The 17,523-nt window shown below is 35.5% G+C and overlaps 1 protein-coding gene across 1 annotated transcript in view; it reads left to right on the forward strand.

Annotated features, from left to right (window-relative positions):
- Nucleotides 1–17,523, forward strand: part of ZNF280D (zinc finger protein 280D) — a 116,062-nt gene that overhangs the window by 29,406 nt on the left and 69,133 nt on the right. Inside the window, exons 5-7 of the mRNA XM_007958592.2 lie at nt 2,364–2,481; nt 7,156–7,326; nt 7,454–7,563. Of these exons, the coding sequence (XP_007956783.2) occupies nt 2,364–2,481; nt 7,156–7,326; nt 7,454–7,563 (399 nt within the window). The remainder of the gene's footprint in view (nt 1–2,363; nt 2,482–7,155; nt 7,327–7,453; nt 7,564–17,523) is intronic.

Consider the following 17,523-nt stretch of genomic DNA (forward strand, 5'->3'; position numbering starts at 1 on the left):
CCACAGAATGTGGAAATTATAGAAAGATGTTTACCTGTGTTTTATTTACTATGCAAAGGTGTTGAACTGTGTTGATCATTACAGGTTATGGATAACATTATGCAAAAGCATTCAATTGTGTGGATCATAAATTTAGGATAATACTGCGAATTATGATACTCGTGCAGAACCTGTACATAGACCAAGGGGTAGTCATTTGAGCAGAACAAGGGAATACTGCATGACTTAAAATCAGGAAAGGTGTGTGTCAGGGGAGTGTCCTTTTACCATACTTATTCAATGTGTATGTTGAGCAGATATTCTTAGACACTGGACTATATGACAAAGAACATGGCATCAGAATTGGAGGAAGACTCACTAACAACCTTTTATGTGCAGATGTCACAACCTTGCTCATTGAAAATGAAGAAGATTTTAAACACAAAAGTCTTCACAACTGGACTAATAAGGAACATCATGTTTATCACAGAAAATAGTGTAATTGTCAAGAATTTAATTTCACTTGGATCCATAGTCAGTGCCCATGAAAGCAGTAGTTAAGAATCCAGTGATGTATTGGATTGGGGAAATGTGCTCCAAAGGACCTCTTAAAAATATTAAAAAGTGAAGATGTAATTTTCAGGACCAAGTGTGCCTAACCTAAGCCATAGTATTTTCAGTTGCCTTGTATGCCTGCTAAATCTGGACAGTAAATAAGGAAGATTGACAAAGAATTGATGCCTTTTAATTATGGTGTTGGTAAAGCATATTGAATCTACCATGGAGTGCCAGAAGAACAAAAACAGTCTGTCCTGGAAGAAGTACAGCTGGAATGATCCTTAGAAACGACGATGGCGAGAATGTCTCATGTCGTTTGGACACGTTTTTGGGAAGAATCAGTCCTTGGTGAAGCATATTATGCATGGTAACTAGAGGTCAGTGATCAAGAGGAAAACCCTCATTGAGATGAGTTGACACAAGAGCTCCAACAATGGGCTCAAACAACAATGATTGTGAGGGTGGCAGTGCTGGGCAGTGTTTCATTTTGTTTTACATAGTTTCTCTGTGAGTCAGAACTGATAGCACCTTACAATAATAGTTGACCAGATTGCTTACATATTTGGCTGATGAAATTTGAGATTGCCTGGCACAGTACAGCTTTTTGTGGGGTAATGGGAAGAGTATGAAACCCATTCTCTCTTTTCTTGACCCTTGGCTTATAAATTTCTCTGATGAAGATGATTCCAGAATGATCTGTGGTACATTCATTCCTAGCTATGATGTACATTAATGCAAATTGATTCCCAGTTTGTCTCTTCGTTTTATTTGTTAGGTTTTTAGAGGTATACCAAAACCAAATCAAACTCACTGCCATCGAGTTGATTCCAATTCATAGAGTCCCTCTTTGGGTTTCTAAGGCAGTACATCTTTACTGAAGTAGATTGCTCAGTCTTCTTTCCGCAGAGTGACTGGTGGGTTTGAACTGCCAGCCTTCTGGTTAGCAGTCAATGCCTTAATCACTATGCCACCAGAGCACCTTTTTAGAGGTTTAGAAGCTTTTAATTTTTGTATTCATTTCCTGCTATGTTTTCCTATTTTCTTCCTTGCTTTAATCAAAGACTATGCTGAGAGGTTCTGTCTTTTGCTGTTTAATGGGAATGATGCAGCTTAGTTGCCCTCTACAGTGTGTCGTTTTCGGTGTGATTTAAAATGGGTCTGTATGTTGCTTTTTAAGGAGCTCTGGTGGTGTAGTGGTTAAGGCATTTGGCTGCTAACCAATAAATCTGTGATTTGAATGTACCACATACTCTGTGGAAAAAGATGAGTCAGTCTGCTTCCTTAAAGATTTACAGTCTTATAAACCCAATGGAGGTCACTATGAGAATTGACTCAATAGCAGTGAGTTTGGTTTCATTTTAGTTACATATTTCTTTTACATTGAAAAAGTAAGACTGGAGTTTGTCCCCCAGTTTAATTGGCTAGTTAGGAATAAGTTCAGTTGCTAATTGAAAAGTCAGTTGTTCAAACCCACTAACTCTTCTGTGGGTTGTGGCTGTGTGGTTCTGTAAAGATTATAGCCTTAGAAACCCTATAGGACGGTTCTACCTTGTCCTATAGGGTTGCTATGGGTTGAAATCAACATGGTAGTAGGTTGGTTGTTTTTGTTGTTGTTGTTAAGTAGAGCTTGCTTTCAGTTTCAGTAGTTAACTTTGACAGACAGTAATAGTTCCATTTGTACTTTATAACTTATTTGTAATTGAGTCATCAAAAGTTATCCTTATGATAATGCCATACAGTTAAATTTATTTTCATAAAAGGTTATGAAACAAAATAATTTAACTGTGTTGAGTAAATACAGTGTTCTTTCTTTCAAATTTTAACAGGGTTTTATAATGAATTCAACACGAGTTGTAGCTAATAATTCTTCACAATTACTGTTTGACTTGACCCAAGACACAGGATTACCACATTACCAAGGGGGAGCAACACTTTCTATAACAGGTTGGTTTTAGTAGTTTGTACAAAAATTAGAAAAAGAAATTTTATGAAGATACAGATAGAATTGACTTTCTGTTTTGAAGCCTATAACCTCACCTTAAGTTTTTCATATTTTGTGTAGTGGAATGGTGCTCATAGTTCTTGAATGCCTTTCTTGGGTCATTTTATAGAAGATATTATTTAATAATACCTATTTTATTTCTATTAAGTAATCTAATAGGCTTAGAATTTGTTGTCAATTTGAACCTATCCATGAATTGAAAAATTTTAATAAGGTTTTTGTAAGTGAAATTATCCTCTGATCCCCTACCACAGCCACCACCAAAAAAAAAAGGTACTCGTTTCTATGGCCACTAGTGTGAAAAAATATATAATTATAGATTTCTTAATTATGTTAGCATCTTTCTATTCCCAAAAAAATGAGTTAGATAGGATAGTTGATTCTGTTTATAGAAGACTGCTACAGAATAGCAGCACTAAAGAAATAATGATTTGTTCATAGTAAATACTCAGCAAATGCCCTTTGAAGAAATAATAAAATTTCTCTGTAGAAAAGTCAGGTTTCTCTGTAACAAAGTTCTTTATTAACCTAAAATAAATTAGTTTGCTATGAAAGAATTTCATGTAATCGAAGATTCCTTCTAATCAAGGCAACAGGCAATTTACTCTTTATATACTATATTTGATACTGTTCACACACTTGACTAAATAGTGTTACATTTGATTTTTTGGAATTTTTTGATTGTTTTAATAAGTGTGGTGAACTTACCAACTCTTTCTCAAATTTTTTTTTTATACTACTTTTAGTATAAAATGTTTTTCCAGTTTAGTAATTTTTGTGATTTTTGATATTCACTTCTCTGGGTGTCACTTACATAGTTAAAGGCAAGAACCAAAAGAAATTAGGAGAGAAAGTGGTGGTTTTAAATCTGGTTTTACAAAGCACGTGAACTTTTTTCATAGAAAAAGTGGGAATTTTTGAAGTTTATTAGGGTAGAGAACAATGACTCCTACTTTCCGTCTAAATTTTATATGGCAGAATGGGATTAGCCTGAGCAGTAAAAAGAGTTATAATTCATTTGGATGATGTAGGTTTGCACTCTATTAAGAGTTTTATTGTTGTTGTTGTTGTTATGTGCCGTCAAGTCGGCCCCGACTCATAGCGACCCCTCCTTGGGTTTCCGAGACAGTATCACTACGGAAGTAGGATTGCCCAACCTTCCTTCCGAGGAGTGGCTGGTGGGTTTGAACCGCCAGCCTTCTGGTTAGCAGTCAAGTGCTTTAGCCACTATGCTACCAGAGCTCTAGCCTTTATCAAATCACCACCTAACCTCTGTACACTTTAATTTTCTCATATTATTAGATGGAAGACTTTAATTTTTCTTATATAATGCATTCATTTTCCAGAATTAGAATTAGTCATTGGATTTATAATTTTAATTCTTGGTCTACAGGTAGTCCCTGATTTAATAATGTATTTGAGTTACAACAAAACTCACAATCATCTATTTTTTTAAGTATGCATGTATGTATTAAAGTAGATCTGTAAGTTTATTTGTAATGTTTCTAATTCCCAAAGAAAAATAAAGGTCCAATTATATTATAAAGGTAGTGATAATAAAAGGCAATAATAATGAAAACTAAAAGAAAACAAAACAAAACAAAAAAGAGATATTTGGCATAAGTCAGTGACCACTACTTATAACTTACTCAAGACTTTTTTGAGGCCCAAATAAAATAGTGAAATGTGAAAATGCATTACAAGCTTTAAAGGATGTGACAATAAACACTTGTTATAAATAATAATTAGAAATGAAATTATATATTATGTATTCAGTAGCATGATTATTTGAATCCCATCTAGGGTAATCGTGGGAAACTTTTGGAGAAGATTGGATTTAAGCTTGATGTTGAATGAGAATGGGATTTTTATAAACAGAACTGCTGAGGGTAGGGAACTTCACAAGTCAAAGACAATAATGATATATAAGTTTAAGGCTGAATTTAAAACTATTAAATGTAGAATGATTTTTTTTAAGTTTGTGATTTTAAAAGTTTGTCCAGCTGATATGTAATCATTCGCTTAACCCAAAATACCAGCACTCATTTATTTTTCAAGTAACCTAAGCATCTTAGTAAAATGTTAATGTGATTATATAAAATCTTTCCCAAGTGCCTATAGTGTAGATATCTTTAATCATTTTCTTTGAAGATGTTGTTGATGTTGTTATGTGCCATCAAGTTGTCTCTGATTCATAGTGACTCTTCTTGGGTTTCCAAGGCAGTATCTCTACAGAAGTAGATTGCCTAATCTTCCTTCTGAGTAATGACTGGTGGGTTTGAACCGCCAGCCTTCTGCTTAGCAGTCAAATGCCTTAGGCACTATGCCACTAGAGTGCCCTTTCTTTGAAGATGGAAGTCATTTTTATGTTATCTCAAAAGATTGAAATAAATTTAACAGAGGAGCCAACTAGTATAATACTATTATGTTCCAAGAATGTTTCCCCGTATTAAAAAGCTAATAGGTGACACTATTGGAGTAGGTTTTTTCCCTCTAAAATAAGCTAAGATATAAAATATTTTGTTAGTAATGATAAGAGCTGTCATTTATTATTGAGTGCTTCCTGTGTGCCAGATGTTGTGTTAGGTTAGGTACTTTAAATTCGTTATTTTATTTGATCCTTAAAACAACATTGTTGTTGTTGTTGTTGTTATGTGCCGTCGAGTCAGCCCCGACTCATAGCGACCCCTCCTTGGGTTTCCGAGGCAGTATCACTACGGAAGTAGGATTGCCCAACCTTCCTTCCGAGGAGTGGCTGGTGGGTTTGAACTGCCAGCCGTCTGGTTAGCAGGCAAGTGTCTTAGCCACTATGCTACCAGAGCTCCCAACAACATTGTAAAATAAGGTATTATAATTCTTATTTTACAAACAGGAATTCTTAGGCTTATAAAAGTTAATTAAATTAGCCAAGAATACACAGATAGTGAATGACAGAACCTGATTTGAACTTACGTTATCTGATTTAACAGCCTAGAATAATTCTAATATATTCACTCTCCCACTTCTGTTAGTGTACAGTTGGAAGCATTACAATTATGTTCAGATGTTTTAGAATAGAAACACAATTTGTGTTATTTTCAAAGCTGGCTTTTGCTGACCTGATGTTGTTGTTGTTGTTATATGCCATTGAGTGAGACCCGACTCAAAGCGACCCCTCCTTGGGTTTCTGAGGCAGTATCACTATGGAAGTAGATTGCCCCATCTTCCTTCCAAGAAGTGGCTGTTGGGTTTGAACCGCCAGCCTTCTGGTTAGCAGTCAAGTGCCTTAGGCACTACGCTACCAGAGCTCCTTTGCTGACCTGATATTAGCCTAAATACCTATTTTTTCTTGCTAATGCTCCAAATTATGTAGTCTTTTTAGGCTTAAGGAATGGTTTTCAAAATGAATACTATTTTTAGCAGTGAAATCCCTATTCAAACAAAATTTAGTAAATGAAATCTAATAAATAAAATGTAAGAGGAGAACTTCTTTGCTGGACATGCCCAATATATTCCCTGAAATAACCCATTAGATTTTAGGGAATATAGTTTAACACAATTATACTATTTCTTTCCTTTAAGAACCCTTTTGTATGAATGTGATATTGTCATTCAAGATTACTTTTTTCTAATTTGCCGTCAGGAATTAATAGGTAGTTTAACCTAAAGCAGTGACTAGACCACCTCTTAGTTTGTTAGGTAGGAAAAGAACTAACTTAACATTGTTGTTGTTATGTGCCGTCGAGTCGGCCCTGACTCATAGCGACCCCTCCTTGGGTTTCCGAGGCAGTATCACTATGGAAGTAGGATTGCCCGGCCTTCCTTCCGAGGAGTGGCTGGTGGGTTTGAACCGCCAGCCTTCTGGTTAGCAGTCAAGTGCTTTAGCTACTATGCTACCAGAGCTCCTTACATTAGATGTTTTAAAGTGTTGATAAAAGGTATCTTAAGGGTCTCAAAACAAATAAAAAGTGTGTTGTGTTTGTCAACTTAAATGCATTTAATCATCTAAAGATAACTCATTTTAGTAATTTAAGCCATAGTGTTCTCTGTGGTTTAATTTTTCTTTTCTTTTTTTTTTTTCCTTGGAATATTTTGATCTGACTTCTTTCAAGGTAGCTATTTATATTATTCTGTATTTGATGTCATATTTAGAATTTGTTCACATATAAAGGTTATATTATGAATTATTTTAATATATGTGTCCATAATAAATGTTTTTTCGATTTCTTTATATCCCCTAAGGGGAAGAACAAATAACGTTCTTGAGTTGATTCTGACTCATGGTGACCCATGTGTGTCAGAATAGAACTGTGCTCCACAGGGTTTACAGTGGCTGATTTTTCAGGAGTAGATCACTGTGCCTTTTTTCCAAGGCACCTCTGGGTGGATTCAAGCCTCTAACCTTTCAGTTAGCAGCCAGTTGCATCATCTAGGGCCTTATACCCCCTGAATTTTGATAAAATCAATTTTTCATCTTGTCATTTATATAATGTAATAATTCATTTTATAGTACCTTAATTTATCTCCAGAGTATATTTTACTTAATTTTGAATATAAGGCAATTTAGTAGTAGTTGAAAGGAGTATTTTATACTACAGTATTTTAAAATATCTTTCTTGCTATTTAAATCATCATAGGTATGAATGAAAGTTCGTTTATATCAAAACGTCCTTCTGCTTCTGAAGTAAACAGTGTTAGTCCAAAAAAGCCTAAACCCAGTGAAGGTGTTTCTGGAACAAATACCTCAGTTGCATTCTCTTCAGTAAAATCTACTTCAGTGATATCTCCCCAAGCTATGACATCAAAAGGTAAATGTGAAATCTGGCATTTAAAAGAAAAATGCGGTATTTATACATAAATTTTAAAAAATGTTATTAGTGGTTATATAGGGTTAAAAAATAATTTTGAATCATAAATGTCCTGAATTTATTTTAGGTACAAATACCTCATCAAATCAATCTAAAAATGGAACACCTTTTCCAAGAGCTTGTCCAAAGTGCAATATTCATTTCAATCTTCTGGATCCTTTGAAAAATCACATGAAGGTAAAACTTTTTCAAAATTTAATTTTAAAGAAGTTTGCATATCTCTAAAAATATTCAAACCTGATTTACAGTAAGTACTGGTTTGTCCAAACAGTTAAATAAGAATAATTTATATAAAAATAGACATTCATGATGATTATCTTCATATAATCTTTAAAAATTGCTTTTGAATCATCAAATTTTAAAAATTAAGTTAGGACAGTATATTCTTACATATTTTAATTTAAATGAAAATAATGTATTAATCGGAATTTTTTTTTACCAGATCATACAGTTCTTCAACTTCTTATAAAACAGGCATTTTATTATGTGTTTACTCTTTCATATAAAATTCATTTCTTGTTAAAATTTCTGCTTAACATTTGACTTAAAAGGTTTTAGTAGATATTATAGTATCCTGCTGTGTCTGTGTGAAAATTTTTGTTCTCTGCATGCCCAATGTAAATGGCAGAAAGGTGGAAAGGACACATGAAAAACAGTAATTTAGATTACATGAAGAAATGGCGGCAGGAGCAGGGTATAAAGACAAAGGTAGATTAGGAAAATTTCTTGCTTGTTCTTTAAGAGATTGGCAATTTTTTTTTTTAAATTAAGTATTTTAGGGAAAAAGTAGAAAAGTATAAGGAAGCTCTTTTAAAATTCCAAATACAATTTCCTTATTCATGTACAACACTATATTTGGTCTGTTACTACTTTCAGCTCACAGAGTGTGACCCCTTATAACTGGACTTCTGGTCTGGTCTTAGAATTATTCTCTAACTTTCAGTTTTTTTTTATATCTAGTGTTTTTGTGAGCTACCTGATATTTTTGTTTTGCATTATAGATGGAGAAAAAAGAAGGGACTGAGTTCTTTATTTATCTTTAATTAATTTTAAAAGTCTGTCTCTTACATGCCTACTTCCCAGATGCCTCCCAAAGAAAGTAACTTTTTATAAATTTGTTTTATATCCTCCTTGATTTTCTTTCTGCATGTACAAGTCAACCTGAATGTCCTTATTTCCCCTCTATTTTGTGTAGAAGTTGTAGTATATCATGTCTACAGCATATTTATATTTCTTCTGTATCTGGTGAAAGTGGCAACCATTCTTAAAAATGTAGCTTTTATTTATTGTAGCATTACAATTATTCATATTGGAATCAACCAGAACTTCCATACAGTATTCATGTAATAGGACATTATACAGTATTTAAAAAAAGATATGTAGCTCTCTAATAGATAACATATATTTGAACTAAATTGAATCAAATTATATTAAGTGTTTGAATAATTTATTGTATGTATTTTTTTGTTTTGTTTTGTTTATATCATAAAGAAATCTGAAAAGAATAGTCACCAAATCTAGGAAGGGATCATTAAACTGGAGAATTTTTATCTTTTAGCTAACATGTTTTTATGTATCAGTTAAATTTTTAATAATACTAAGGTAAAGAGTTCCATTTTCTAAAAATGTGATTTTTAGTTTATTTGTGTATGACTTTTTATTGTCATAGATAAGTAGAATATGACTACATCACAAAAGTAATGTTTTCTTTCAATGAAATATTTAAATCATAAATAAAACATCCTATTATAATAACAATTTATTGATCTAAGACTACATGTCAGACATAGTCCTGAACTTTAAGATATTGTTATCATTCATTTAACCCTTAGAACATAATTAGAGGTAGATATTTTTCTCCTTGATTTATAACCAATTCATTGGCATGACTGGGATTCAAACATCAGTCTTTTTGGTAAAGCCCAAGTTCTCACAAATATTTTTTTTTTCCCTTGTGAAAAGTGCATGCATTTGCTTTCGTATATGCCATCAATGAACAGTTGAGAGTTACTGTTAAAAACATACCACCTATGTATTAACACCAAAAATAATGGAATATTTAGGTATAAGTCCAACAATATGTACAATATCTGTATGAGTACAAATAAAAAACTTAGATGAAAAAGATCAAGAAGATCTAAATAAATGGAGAGATTCCATGTTCATAATGTTCATAGATAGGAAGATTTAATGCTATTAAGATGTCGGTTCTTTCTGACTTGATCTGTAGATTCAACAAAATCCTGATCAGAATCTCAACAAGTTATTTTATGATTGACAAGCTGATTCTAAAGTTAGATAGAGAGGTAAAAGATCTGTAATAGTCAACAATCCTAAAAAAGAACAGTTGGGGAGGACTGACGCTACCCCGCTTCAAGAGCTGTAAAGCTATAGCCATCGAAACAGTGTGGTATTGGTGAAAAATAAATAGATCAGTAGAACAGAATAGAGCACCTAGGACTAGACCTACCCAAAATAGTAAACTGATTTTGACAAAGGAGCAAAGGCAATTCAGTTCAATTCGATTTGTCTTTTCAGTAAATGGTGCTGGAAGTACAGATACCACATGCAAAAAAAAAAAAAAAAAAATCTACACATGTTGTTGTGTGCTATTGAGTCAATTCTGATTCTTCACAATCCTTTGTTGTTGTTACGTGCTGTTGAGTCGGACCCGACTAATAGTAACCTCTCCTTGGGTTTCTGACTTGGTATCACTACAAAAGTAGGTTGCCCAACCTTCCTTCCGAGAAGTGGCTGGTAGGTTTGAACCGCCAGACTTCTGGTTAGCAGTCAGGAGCTTTAGGCACTACACTACCAGAGCTCCTTCGGAACCCTGTAAGACAGAGCAAAACTGCCCCTACAGTGTCCTAGGCTGAAATCTTTACAGGTAACGGATTGCCCAGATCATTTCTTCTACATAGCAACTGGTATGTTTGAACCACCAACTTTTCAGTTAGCAGCTGAGCACTCAACCACTGTGCAACCAGGACTTCTTGAATCTAGACATAGTCTTTACATATTTCACAAAAAGTAACTCTAAATGGATTATAAATTTAAATGTAAGAAGTGAAAATATACATCTTCTAGACAATAACAAAGGGGAAAATCTAGGTGACTTTGGGATCGGTAATAACTTTTTAGGTATAACACCAAAAGCACAATCTAGAAAGGGAAAAAAAATTTTGGTAAGTTAGATTTCATTAAAATAAGAACTTCTGTTCTGTAGAAGACACTGTTCACAGAAGAATAAGACAAATGACCGAAGGAGAAAAGATTTCTAAAACATGTACCTGATAAAGCACTTCTATCCAAAATGCACAAAGAACTCTTAAAAGTTAACAAAACAAAACAGCCCAATTACAAACTGGATAAAAGATCTAAGCAGAAATCTCACTAAATAAGATACACTGATGACAAGTATGTATGTGTATATATAAATTCAACATCCTAACTTATTAAATGCCACCAGAGCTCTGGTGGTGTAGTGCCTAAGGCATTTGACTGCTAACCAGAAGGTTGGCAATTCAAACCTACCAGTTACTCTGCAGAAGGAAGACTGAGCAATCTACTTCCATAAAGATTTACCACCTTGGAAACCCAGAGGGGATTGCTGTGAGTCGGAATTGACTTGTTGGCTGTGATGGCTTTTGGTTTTTGGTAAGTCATTAAAACAAAGACAGTGGCTGTAGAATTGATTTTAACTCTGGGTGACCCTATATGTCATTAGGGAATTATAAATCAAAACAACGAGATAACACTACACATCTATTAGGAATGCCTGAAATCCCAAATACTGGCAACATCAAATACTGTTGAGGATGTGGAGCAACTAGAACTGTCATTCATTACTGATTGGAATGCAAAATGTTGTAGCCACTTTGGAAGACAATCTGGCAGTTTCTTAGCTAAACATAAGCTTAAAGTTCGATCCAGCAGTTGCAAGCTTAGCTATTTACCCAGATGAGATGAAAATGAATGTCCAAATAAAAACCTGCATATCAGTGTTTGTTGTTGTTAGGTGCCATCAAGTCGGCTCTGACCCCACGTACAACAGAGTGAAATGCTGCCCAGTCCTGTGCCAGTCTTAAAATTCTTGCTACACCTGAGCCCATCATTGCAGCCACTGTGTCACTATGTCTTGTCGAGAGTCTTCTCCTTTTTTGCTTTCTCCACTTTACCAAGCATGATATCTCTCTCCAAGGAATGTCCCCTTCTGACAACATGACCAGAGTAAGTGAGACAAAGTGTGGCTATTTTTGCTTCCAAGAAGCATTACGACTATACAGGACAGATTTGTTAGTTCTTCTGGCAGTCCATGGTACCTTCAGTATTCTTTGACAACACCACAATTCAAAGGCATCAACTCTTCTTTGGTTTTCCTTATTCATTGTCCAGCTGTCACATGCATATGAGGCTATTGAAAATACCATGGCTTGGGTTAGGCGCACCTTAGTCTTCAAAGAGATGTCTTTGCTCCTCAGCACTTTAAAGAGGTCTTTTGCAGCAGATTTGCCCAGTCCAATACGTCATCTGATGTCTTGACTACTGCTTCCATTGGTGTTGATTGTGGAACCAAATAATAGGAAATCTCTGACAACTTCAATCTTTTCGCCATCCATCGTGAAGCTGTTTATTGGACGAGTTGTGAGATATTTGTTTTCTTTGTATTGAGGTGTAATCTGTACTGCAGCCTGTATATTTGTTTTCTTTGTATTGAGGTGTAATCTGTACTGCAGCCTGTATATTTGTTTTCTTTGTATTGAGGTGTAATCTGTACTGCAGCCTGTATATTTGTTTTCTTTGTATTGAGGTGTAATCTATACTGCAATCTTTAATCTTCACCAGCAAGTGCTTCAAGTCATCCTTACTTTCAGCAAGCAAAGTTGTGTTATCTGTGTATCACAGGTTGTTAATGACTCTTCCTCTAATCCTGATGCCATGTTCTTCATATAATCCAGCTTCTCAGATTATTTGTTCAGTATACAAATTGAGTAAGTATGGTGAGAGGATAAAACCCTGACACACTTCCTTTCTGATTTTAAACCATGCATTATCCCCTTTTTCTTTTTGAACGACAGCCTCCTAGTCTATGTACAAGTTCCTCAAGAGTACAATTAGGTGTTCTGGGATTCCCATTCTTCTCCGTGTTATCCATCATTTGTTATGATCCACACAATTGAATGCCTTTGCATAGTCAGTAAAACACAAGTAAACATCTTTCTGGTATCTGCTTTCAGCCAATATCCATTTGACAAAAAAACCAAAGCCAGACTCACTGCCGTCAAGTTGGATCTGACTCATTGTGATCCCTCCTTGGGTTTCCGAGGCAGTATCACCAGAAGTAGATTGCCCAACCTTCCTTCCGAGGAGTGGCTGGTGGATTTGAACCGCCAGCCTTCTGGTCAGCAGTCAAATGCCTTAGGCACCACCCTACCAGAGCTTCTAGATCCATTTGACAATCGGCAATGATATCCCTCACCCCATGTCCTCTTCTGAATCCATTTTGTACATCTGCAAGTTCACTGTCAATGTACTGCCGCAACCATTTTTGAATTATCTTCGGCAAGATTTTTCTTGCATGTGATATCAATGATATTGTTCGATAATTTCCACATTCTGTGGGATTACCTCTCTTTGGAATGGGTACATATATGGACCTCTTCTAATCAGTTGGCCTAGCTATCTTCCAGACTTTTTGGCACAGACAAGGGAGTGCCTCCAGCAAGGCATCTGTTTGTTGAAACATCTCAATGGGTACTCCATCAGTTCTTGGAACCTTGTTCTTCACCAGTTCCTTCATTGCAGCTTTGACTTCTTCCTTCAGTACCATTAGTTTTTGATCATATGCCACCTCCTAAAATGGATGAACATCGACTAATTCCTTTTGGTACGGTGAGTCTTTGTATTCCTTCCATCTTCTTTTGATGCTTTTTACATCATTTAATATTTTGCCCATAGAATCTTTCAATATTGCAACTTGAGTTTGAATTTTTCCTTTAGTTCTTTCAGCTTGAGAAATGCCGAGTATTCTTCCATTTTGGTTTTCTAGCTTCAGATCTTTTTACATTTCATGATAATAATTGACTTTGTCTTTATGAACTACTCTTGGAAATCTTTTGTTCAGCTCTTTTAGCTTGTTATCCATCTGCTTTAGCTACTCTTCGTTCCAGACCAAGTTTCAGAGTGTCTTATAACATCCATTTTGGTCTTTTCTTCCTTTCCTGTCTTTTTAATGACCTTTTGCTTTCTTAATGGATGATGTTCTTGATGTCATCCCACAATTCCTCTGGTTTTTGGTCATTGGTGTTTAGTGCATCAAATCTTTTCTTTAGATGGTCCCTAATTTCAGGAGGGATGGACTTGTTTTAATTGTCTTCAACTTCAAGGTGAACTTGCATATGAGCAGTTGATGGTCTGCTCCACAGTCAGCTCCTGGCCTTGTTTTGGCTGAAGATATTGAGCTTCTCTATCACCTCTTTCCCCAGATGTGGTCATTCTGATTCCTGTGTACTCCATCTGGTGAAGTCTGCATGTATAGCTGCCGTTTATGTTGTTGAAAAAAGGTATTTGCAGTGAATGAGTCGTTGTTCTTGCAGAATTCTATCTTGCGATCTCCAGGGTTATTTCTATCACCAAGATCATATTTTCCAACTACCAGTGACTCTTCTTTGTTTCTAACTTTTGCATTCTAGTCACCAGTGATAATTAACATATCCTGATTGCATGTTTTGTCAATTTCAGACTATAGAAATTAAAATTCTTAATTTCCTCATCTTTGACTTTGGTGATTGGTGCGTAAATTTGAATAATAGTAGTATTAACTGGTCTTACTTGTAGAGGTATGGATATTATCCTGTCACTGACAGTATTGTACTTTAGGATAGATCTTGAAACATTCTTGGTGATGTTGCATGCCATGCAATTTATCATTCCCAGCATGGTAGATCATATGGTTGTCTGATTCAAAGTGGCCAGAGCCAGTTCATTTGAGCCCACTAATGCCTAGCATATTGATCTTTATGCATTCCATTTCATTTTTGACAACTTCCAATTTTCCTAGATTCATACTTCATACATTCCATGTGCCTATTATTAATAGATGTTTGCAGCTGTTTCTTCTTATTTTGTACCCCACCAAATGAGCAAATGCAGGTCCCGAAAGCTTAACTCCATCCACATCATTAAGGTTGGCTCTTTTCTGAGGTGGCAGCTCTTCCCCAGTTGTATCTTGAGCACATTTCATCCTGATGGGCTCATCTTCTGGCACTTTATTGAATAGTGTTTCACTGTCATCCATAAAGTTTTCACTGGCCAATTCTTTGAGAAGTGGATGATCCTTTCCTTCTTCCGAGTCTTTCTTAGTTTGGAAGCTCTGCTGAAAACTGTCCACCATAGGTGACCCTGCTGGTATTTTAAATACTGGTGGCATAGCCTCCAGCCTCACAGCAACACACAAGCCAACACAGTATGAGAGACTGAACAGATGAGTGGTGACTTATTTGTAGCAGCTTATTTGTAATTGCCAAATATTGGAAGCAACTAAAATGTCCTTCAGTACACAAATGGATACACAGAGTGGTACATTCATGCAATAGAGTAGTATTTAGCTATAAAACGAACTGAGCTACGAAGCCATGAAAAGACATGAAGGAACTTTAAATGCATACTGGTAAGAAAAGGAAGCCGGCCTGAAGAAGCTACATATTGTATGATTCCAACTATGACATTCTTAAAAGGGCAAAACTATAGAGATAGAGTAAAAAGACCAGAGGTTGCTTAGAGTTCAGAAACTTGAGGAGAAATGAGTAAGTGGAATACAGGGCATGTTTAGGACAGTAGGACTGTTCTGTGTGATACTATAGTGGTGAACACATAGTAATAAGCATTTGTCAAAACCCATAGGACTGTACAACATCAAAGAATGAACTCTAATGTAAACTGTGAATTTTAGTTAATAATCATCTATCTGTAGTGGTTTATCAGTTTTAATAGATATACCATAGGAATGCAAAAAACTGTGTGAAACAATGAGAAGCAATGTATGGGGTAGAGGGCAGCATATGGAAACTATATTCTTTCCGCACAATTTCTCTGTAGCCTAAAACACTAAAATATAAAATCTATTATAAAAAAGGGGAGCTCTGGTAGCATAGTGGCTAAGACACTTGCCTGCTAACCAGATGGCTGGCGGTTCAAACCCACCAGCCACTCCTCGGAAGGAAGGTTGGGCAATCCTACTTCCGTAGTGATACTGCCTCGAAAACCCAAGGAGGGGTCGCTATGAGTCAGGGCTGACTCGACGGCACATAACAACAACAACAACATTATAAAAAAAGGTATGGACTGTTTTCTTGAATGTTACACAGAAACTTGAAAATATATATGTATGTATGTACATATCTCTGTTTATGATATGGAATTGCTTATATATTGATCAGATCTAGCTTATTAATTACATTTTTTGATTTCTATTTCTTCACTTAAATTTTATCTACTTGATCAATTATGGATTGAGAAAGGTAAAAATTTACATCTCATTACCTATATTTTCTTGGACACATTGGAGTTTTGTTTTAAGACCGCTGTTTGGAATATAGATGAATCTAACTTCAAACTAAAATGCCTCTTTAGTATTTTTATAAAGTGTCCTTTTTTGTCTTAATGTTTAATGCATTTTAGTCTGAATTCTACTCTTATACCAGGCTCACAACCCTTCCTTTCTTGTTTCTGTTTTCATGGTATGGTCTATGTTTATCCTTGCATTTTAAACATTTTTTAAATCACTTGGCTATGCCTCTTGCTTTCACCAGTGTTGTTTTTTCCTCTATGATCCTCTAGGAACGTCTCTTTTTTTAAAAGTAGTTTAGTTAAAACCATTAAATTCACTGATACGATAAATTTATTTGGCCTTAATTCAATCATAATTTTTTTTAAGTCTTTTATTATGTGATTGCTTTGTGTGTGTGTAGCGTGGAGTTTTAGGAAAATTGTACTTTTTTTTTCCTCCTGTTTGCCCTTATAACATTATATAATTCTAATGTTCTTCTATTCCTTTGGCCAATCTCTAGTATTCTTTATTTCAGTGCTGATTAAAATAGCTTTACATTCCCTGTTTCTAACCCATTCATGCCTTCTCCTTTACTATCCTGATTTTAGTCTGTATTTCTGTGTTCACTTTTATACTGTTAAAAATGCTCATATCTCCATTACTTAATTTGGTAGCTGTAAAAGATTCAAACCCACTAGCCACTTCTTGAAAGGAAGGTCGGGCAATCTACTTTATAGTGATACCACCTTGGAAACCCAAGGAGGGGTCGCTATGAGTCAGATCCGACTCGATGGCAATGAGTTTGGTTTTTTTTTTTTTTTTTTTTTAGTGCAAAACGGGGCTCTGGTGGTGTACCACTGGTTAAGGCATTTCACTGCTAACCAAAAGCTTGGTGGTTCTAACTCACCAGCCACTCCTTGTAAGAAAGATGAGGCAGTCTGCTTCCATAAAGATTAACAACCTTGGAAACTCAGTAGGGGTCACTGTGAGTTAGAATACACTTGATGGCAGTGGGTTTGGTTTTTTGGGTTTAGTGCAAGAAGGCGCTCTAGTGCTGCAGTGGTTAAGCATTGGGGTGTTAACCAAAAGGTCAGTGGTTTGAACCCACCAGCTGCTTTGCAGGAGAAAGATGAGCTAGTCTGTGTCTGTAAAGATTTACAGTCTTGGAAAGCCTGAGGCAGTTCTGCTCTGTCCTATAGGGTAACTATGAATTGGAATTAATGGATGAATTGGTGAAAGAAAAGGATTGGAGCTTTTTCAGTGATTTAAAAGCTGGCCATGCAGCAAGTGAAGGTGATTGTGATGAAGAATTTGTTGCGAGTAGGGGTTGGTTCAGTTGTTTCAAAGTGAGGGCAAATACATAACATCAAAGCGCTCTGTAAATTAAATGTTCATAATCCAGGGACCGCCTGTATTGTGGAGTCTTTGTGTTTTATCTGGGTCCTAGTTTCAGTGAAAATTGACTTTGTAGAATTTGGTTGTTGCGGCTTTTGGATGAATTCTAGGATGAGAAAGAAAATAAGTTGACTTATGTATATATGGAAACTCCTGTTTTATATTCTAGGAGCTCTGGTAGCATAGTGGCTAAG

The sequence above is a fragment of the Orycteropus afer genome, unplaced genomic scaffold (genome assembly GCF_000298275.1).
Source record: "Orycteropus afer afer isolate SDZICR_OR568_19922 unplaced genomic scaffold, OryAfe1.0 scaffold00015, whole genome shotgun sequence".
Taxonomy (NCBI): domain Eukaryota; kingdom Metazoa; phylum Chordata; class Mammalia; order Tubulidentata; family Orycteropodidae; genus Orycteropus; species Orycteropus afer.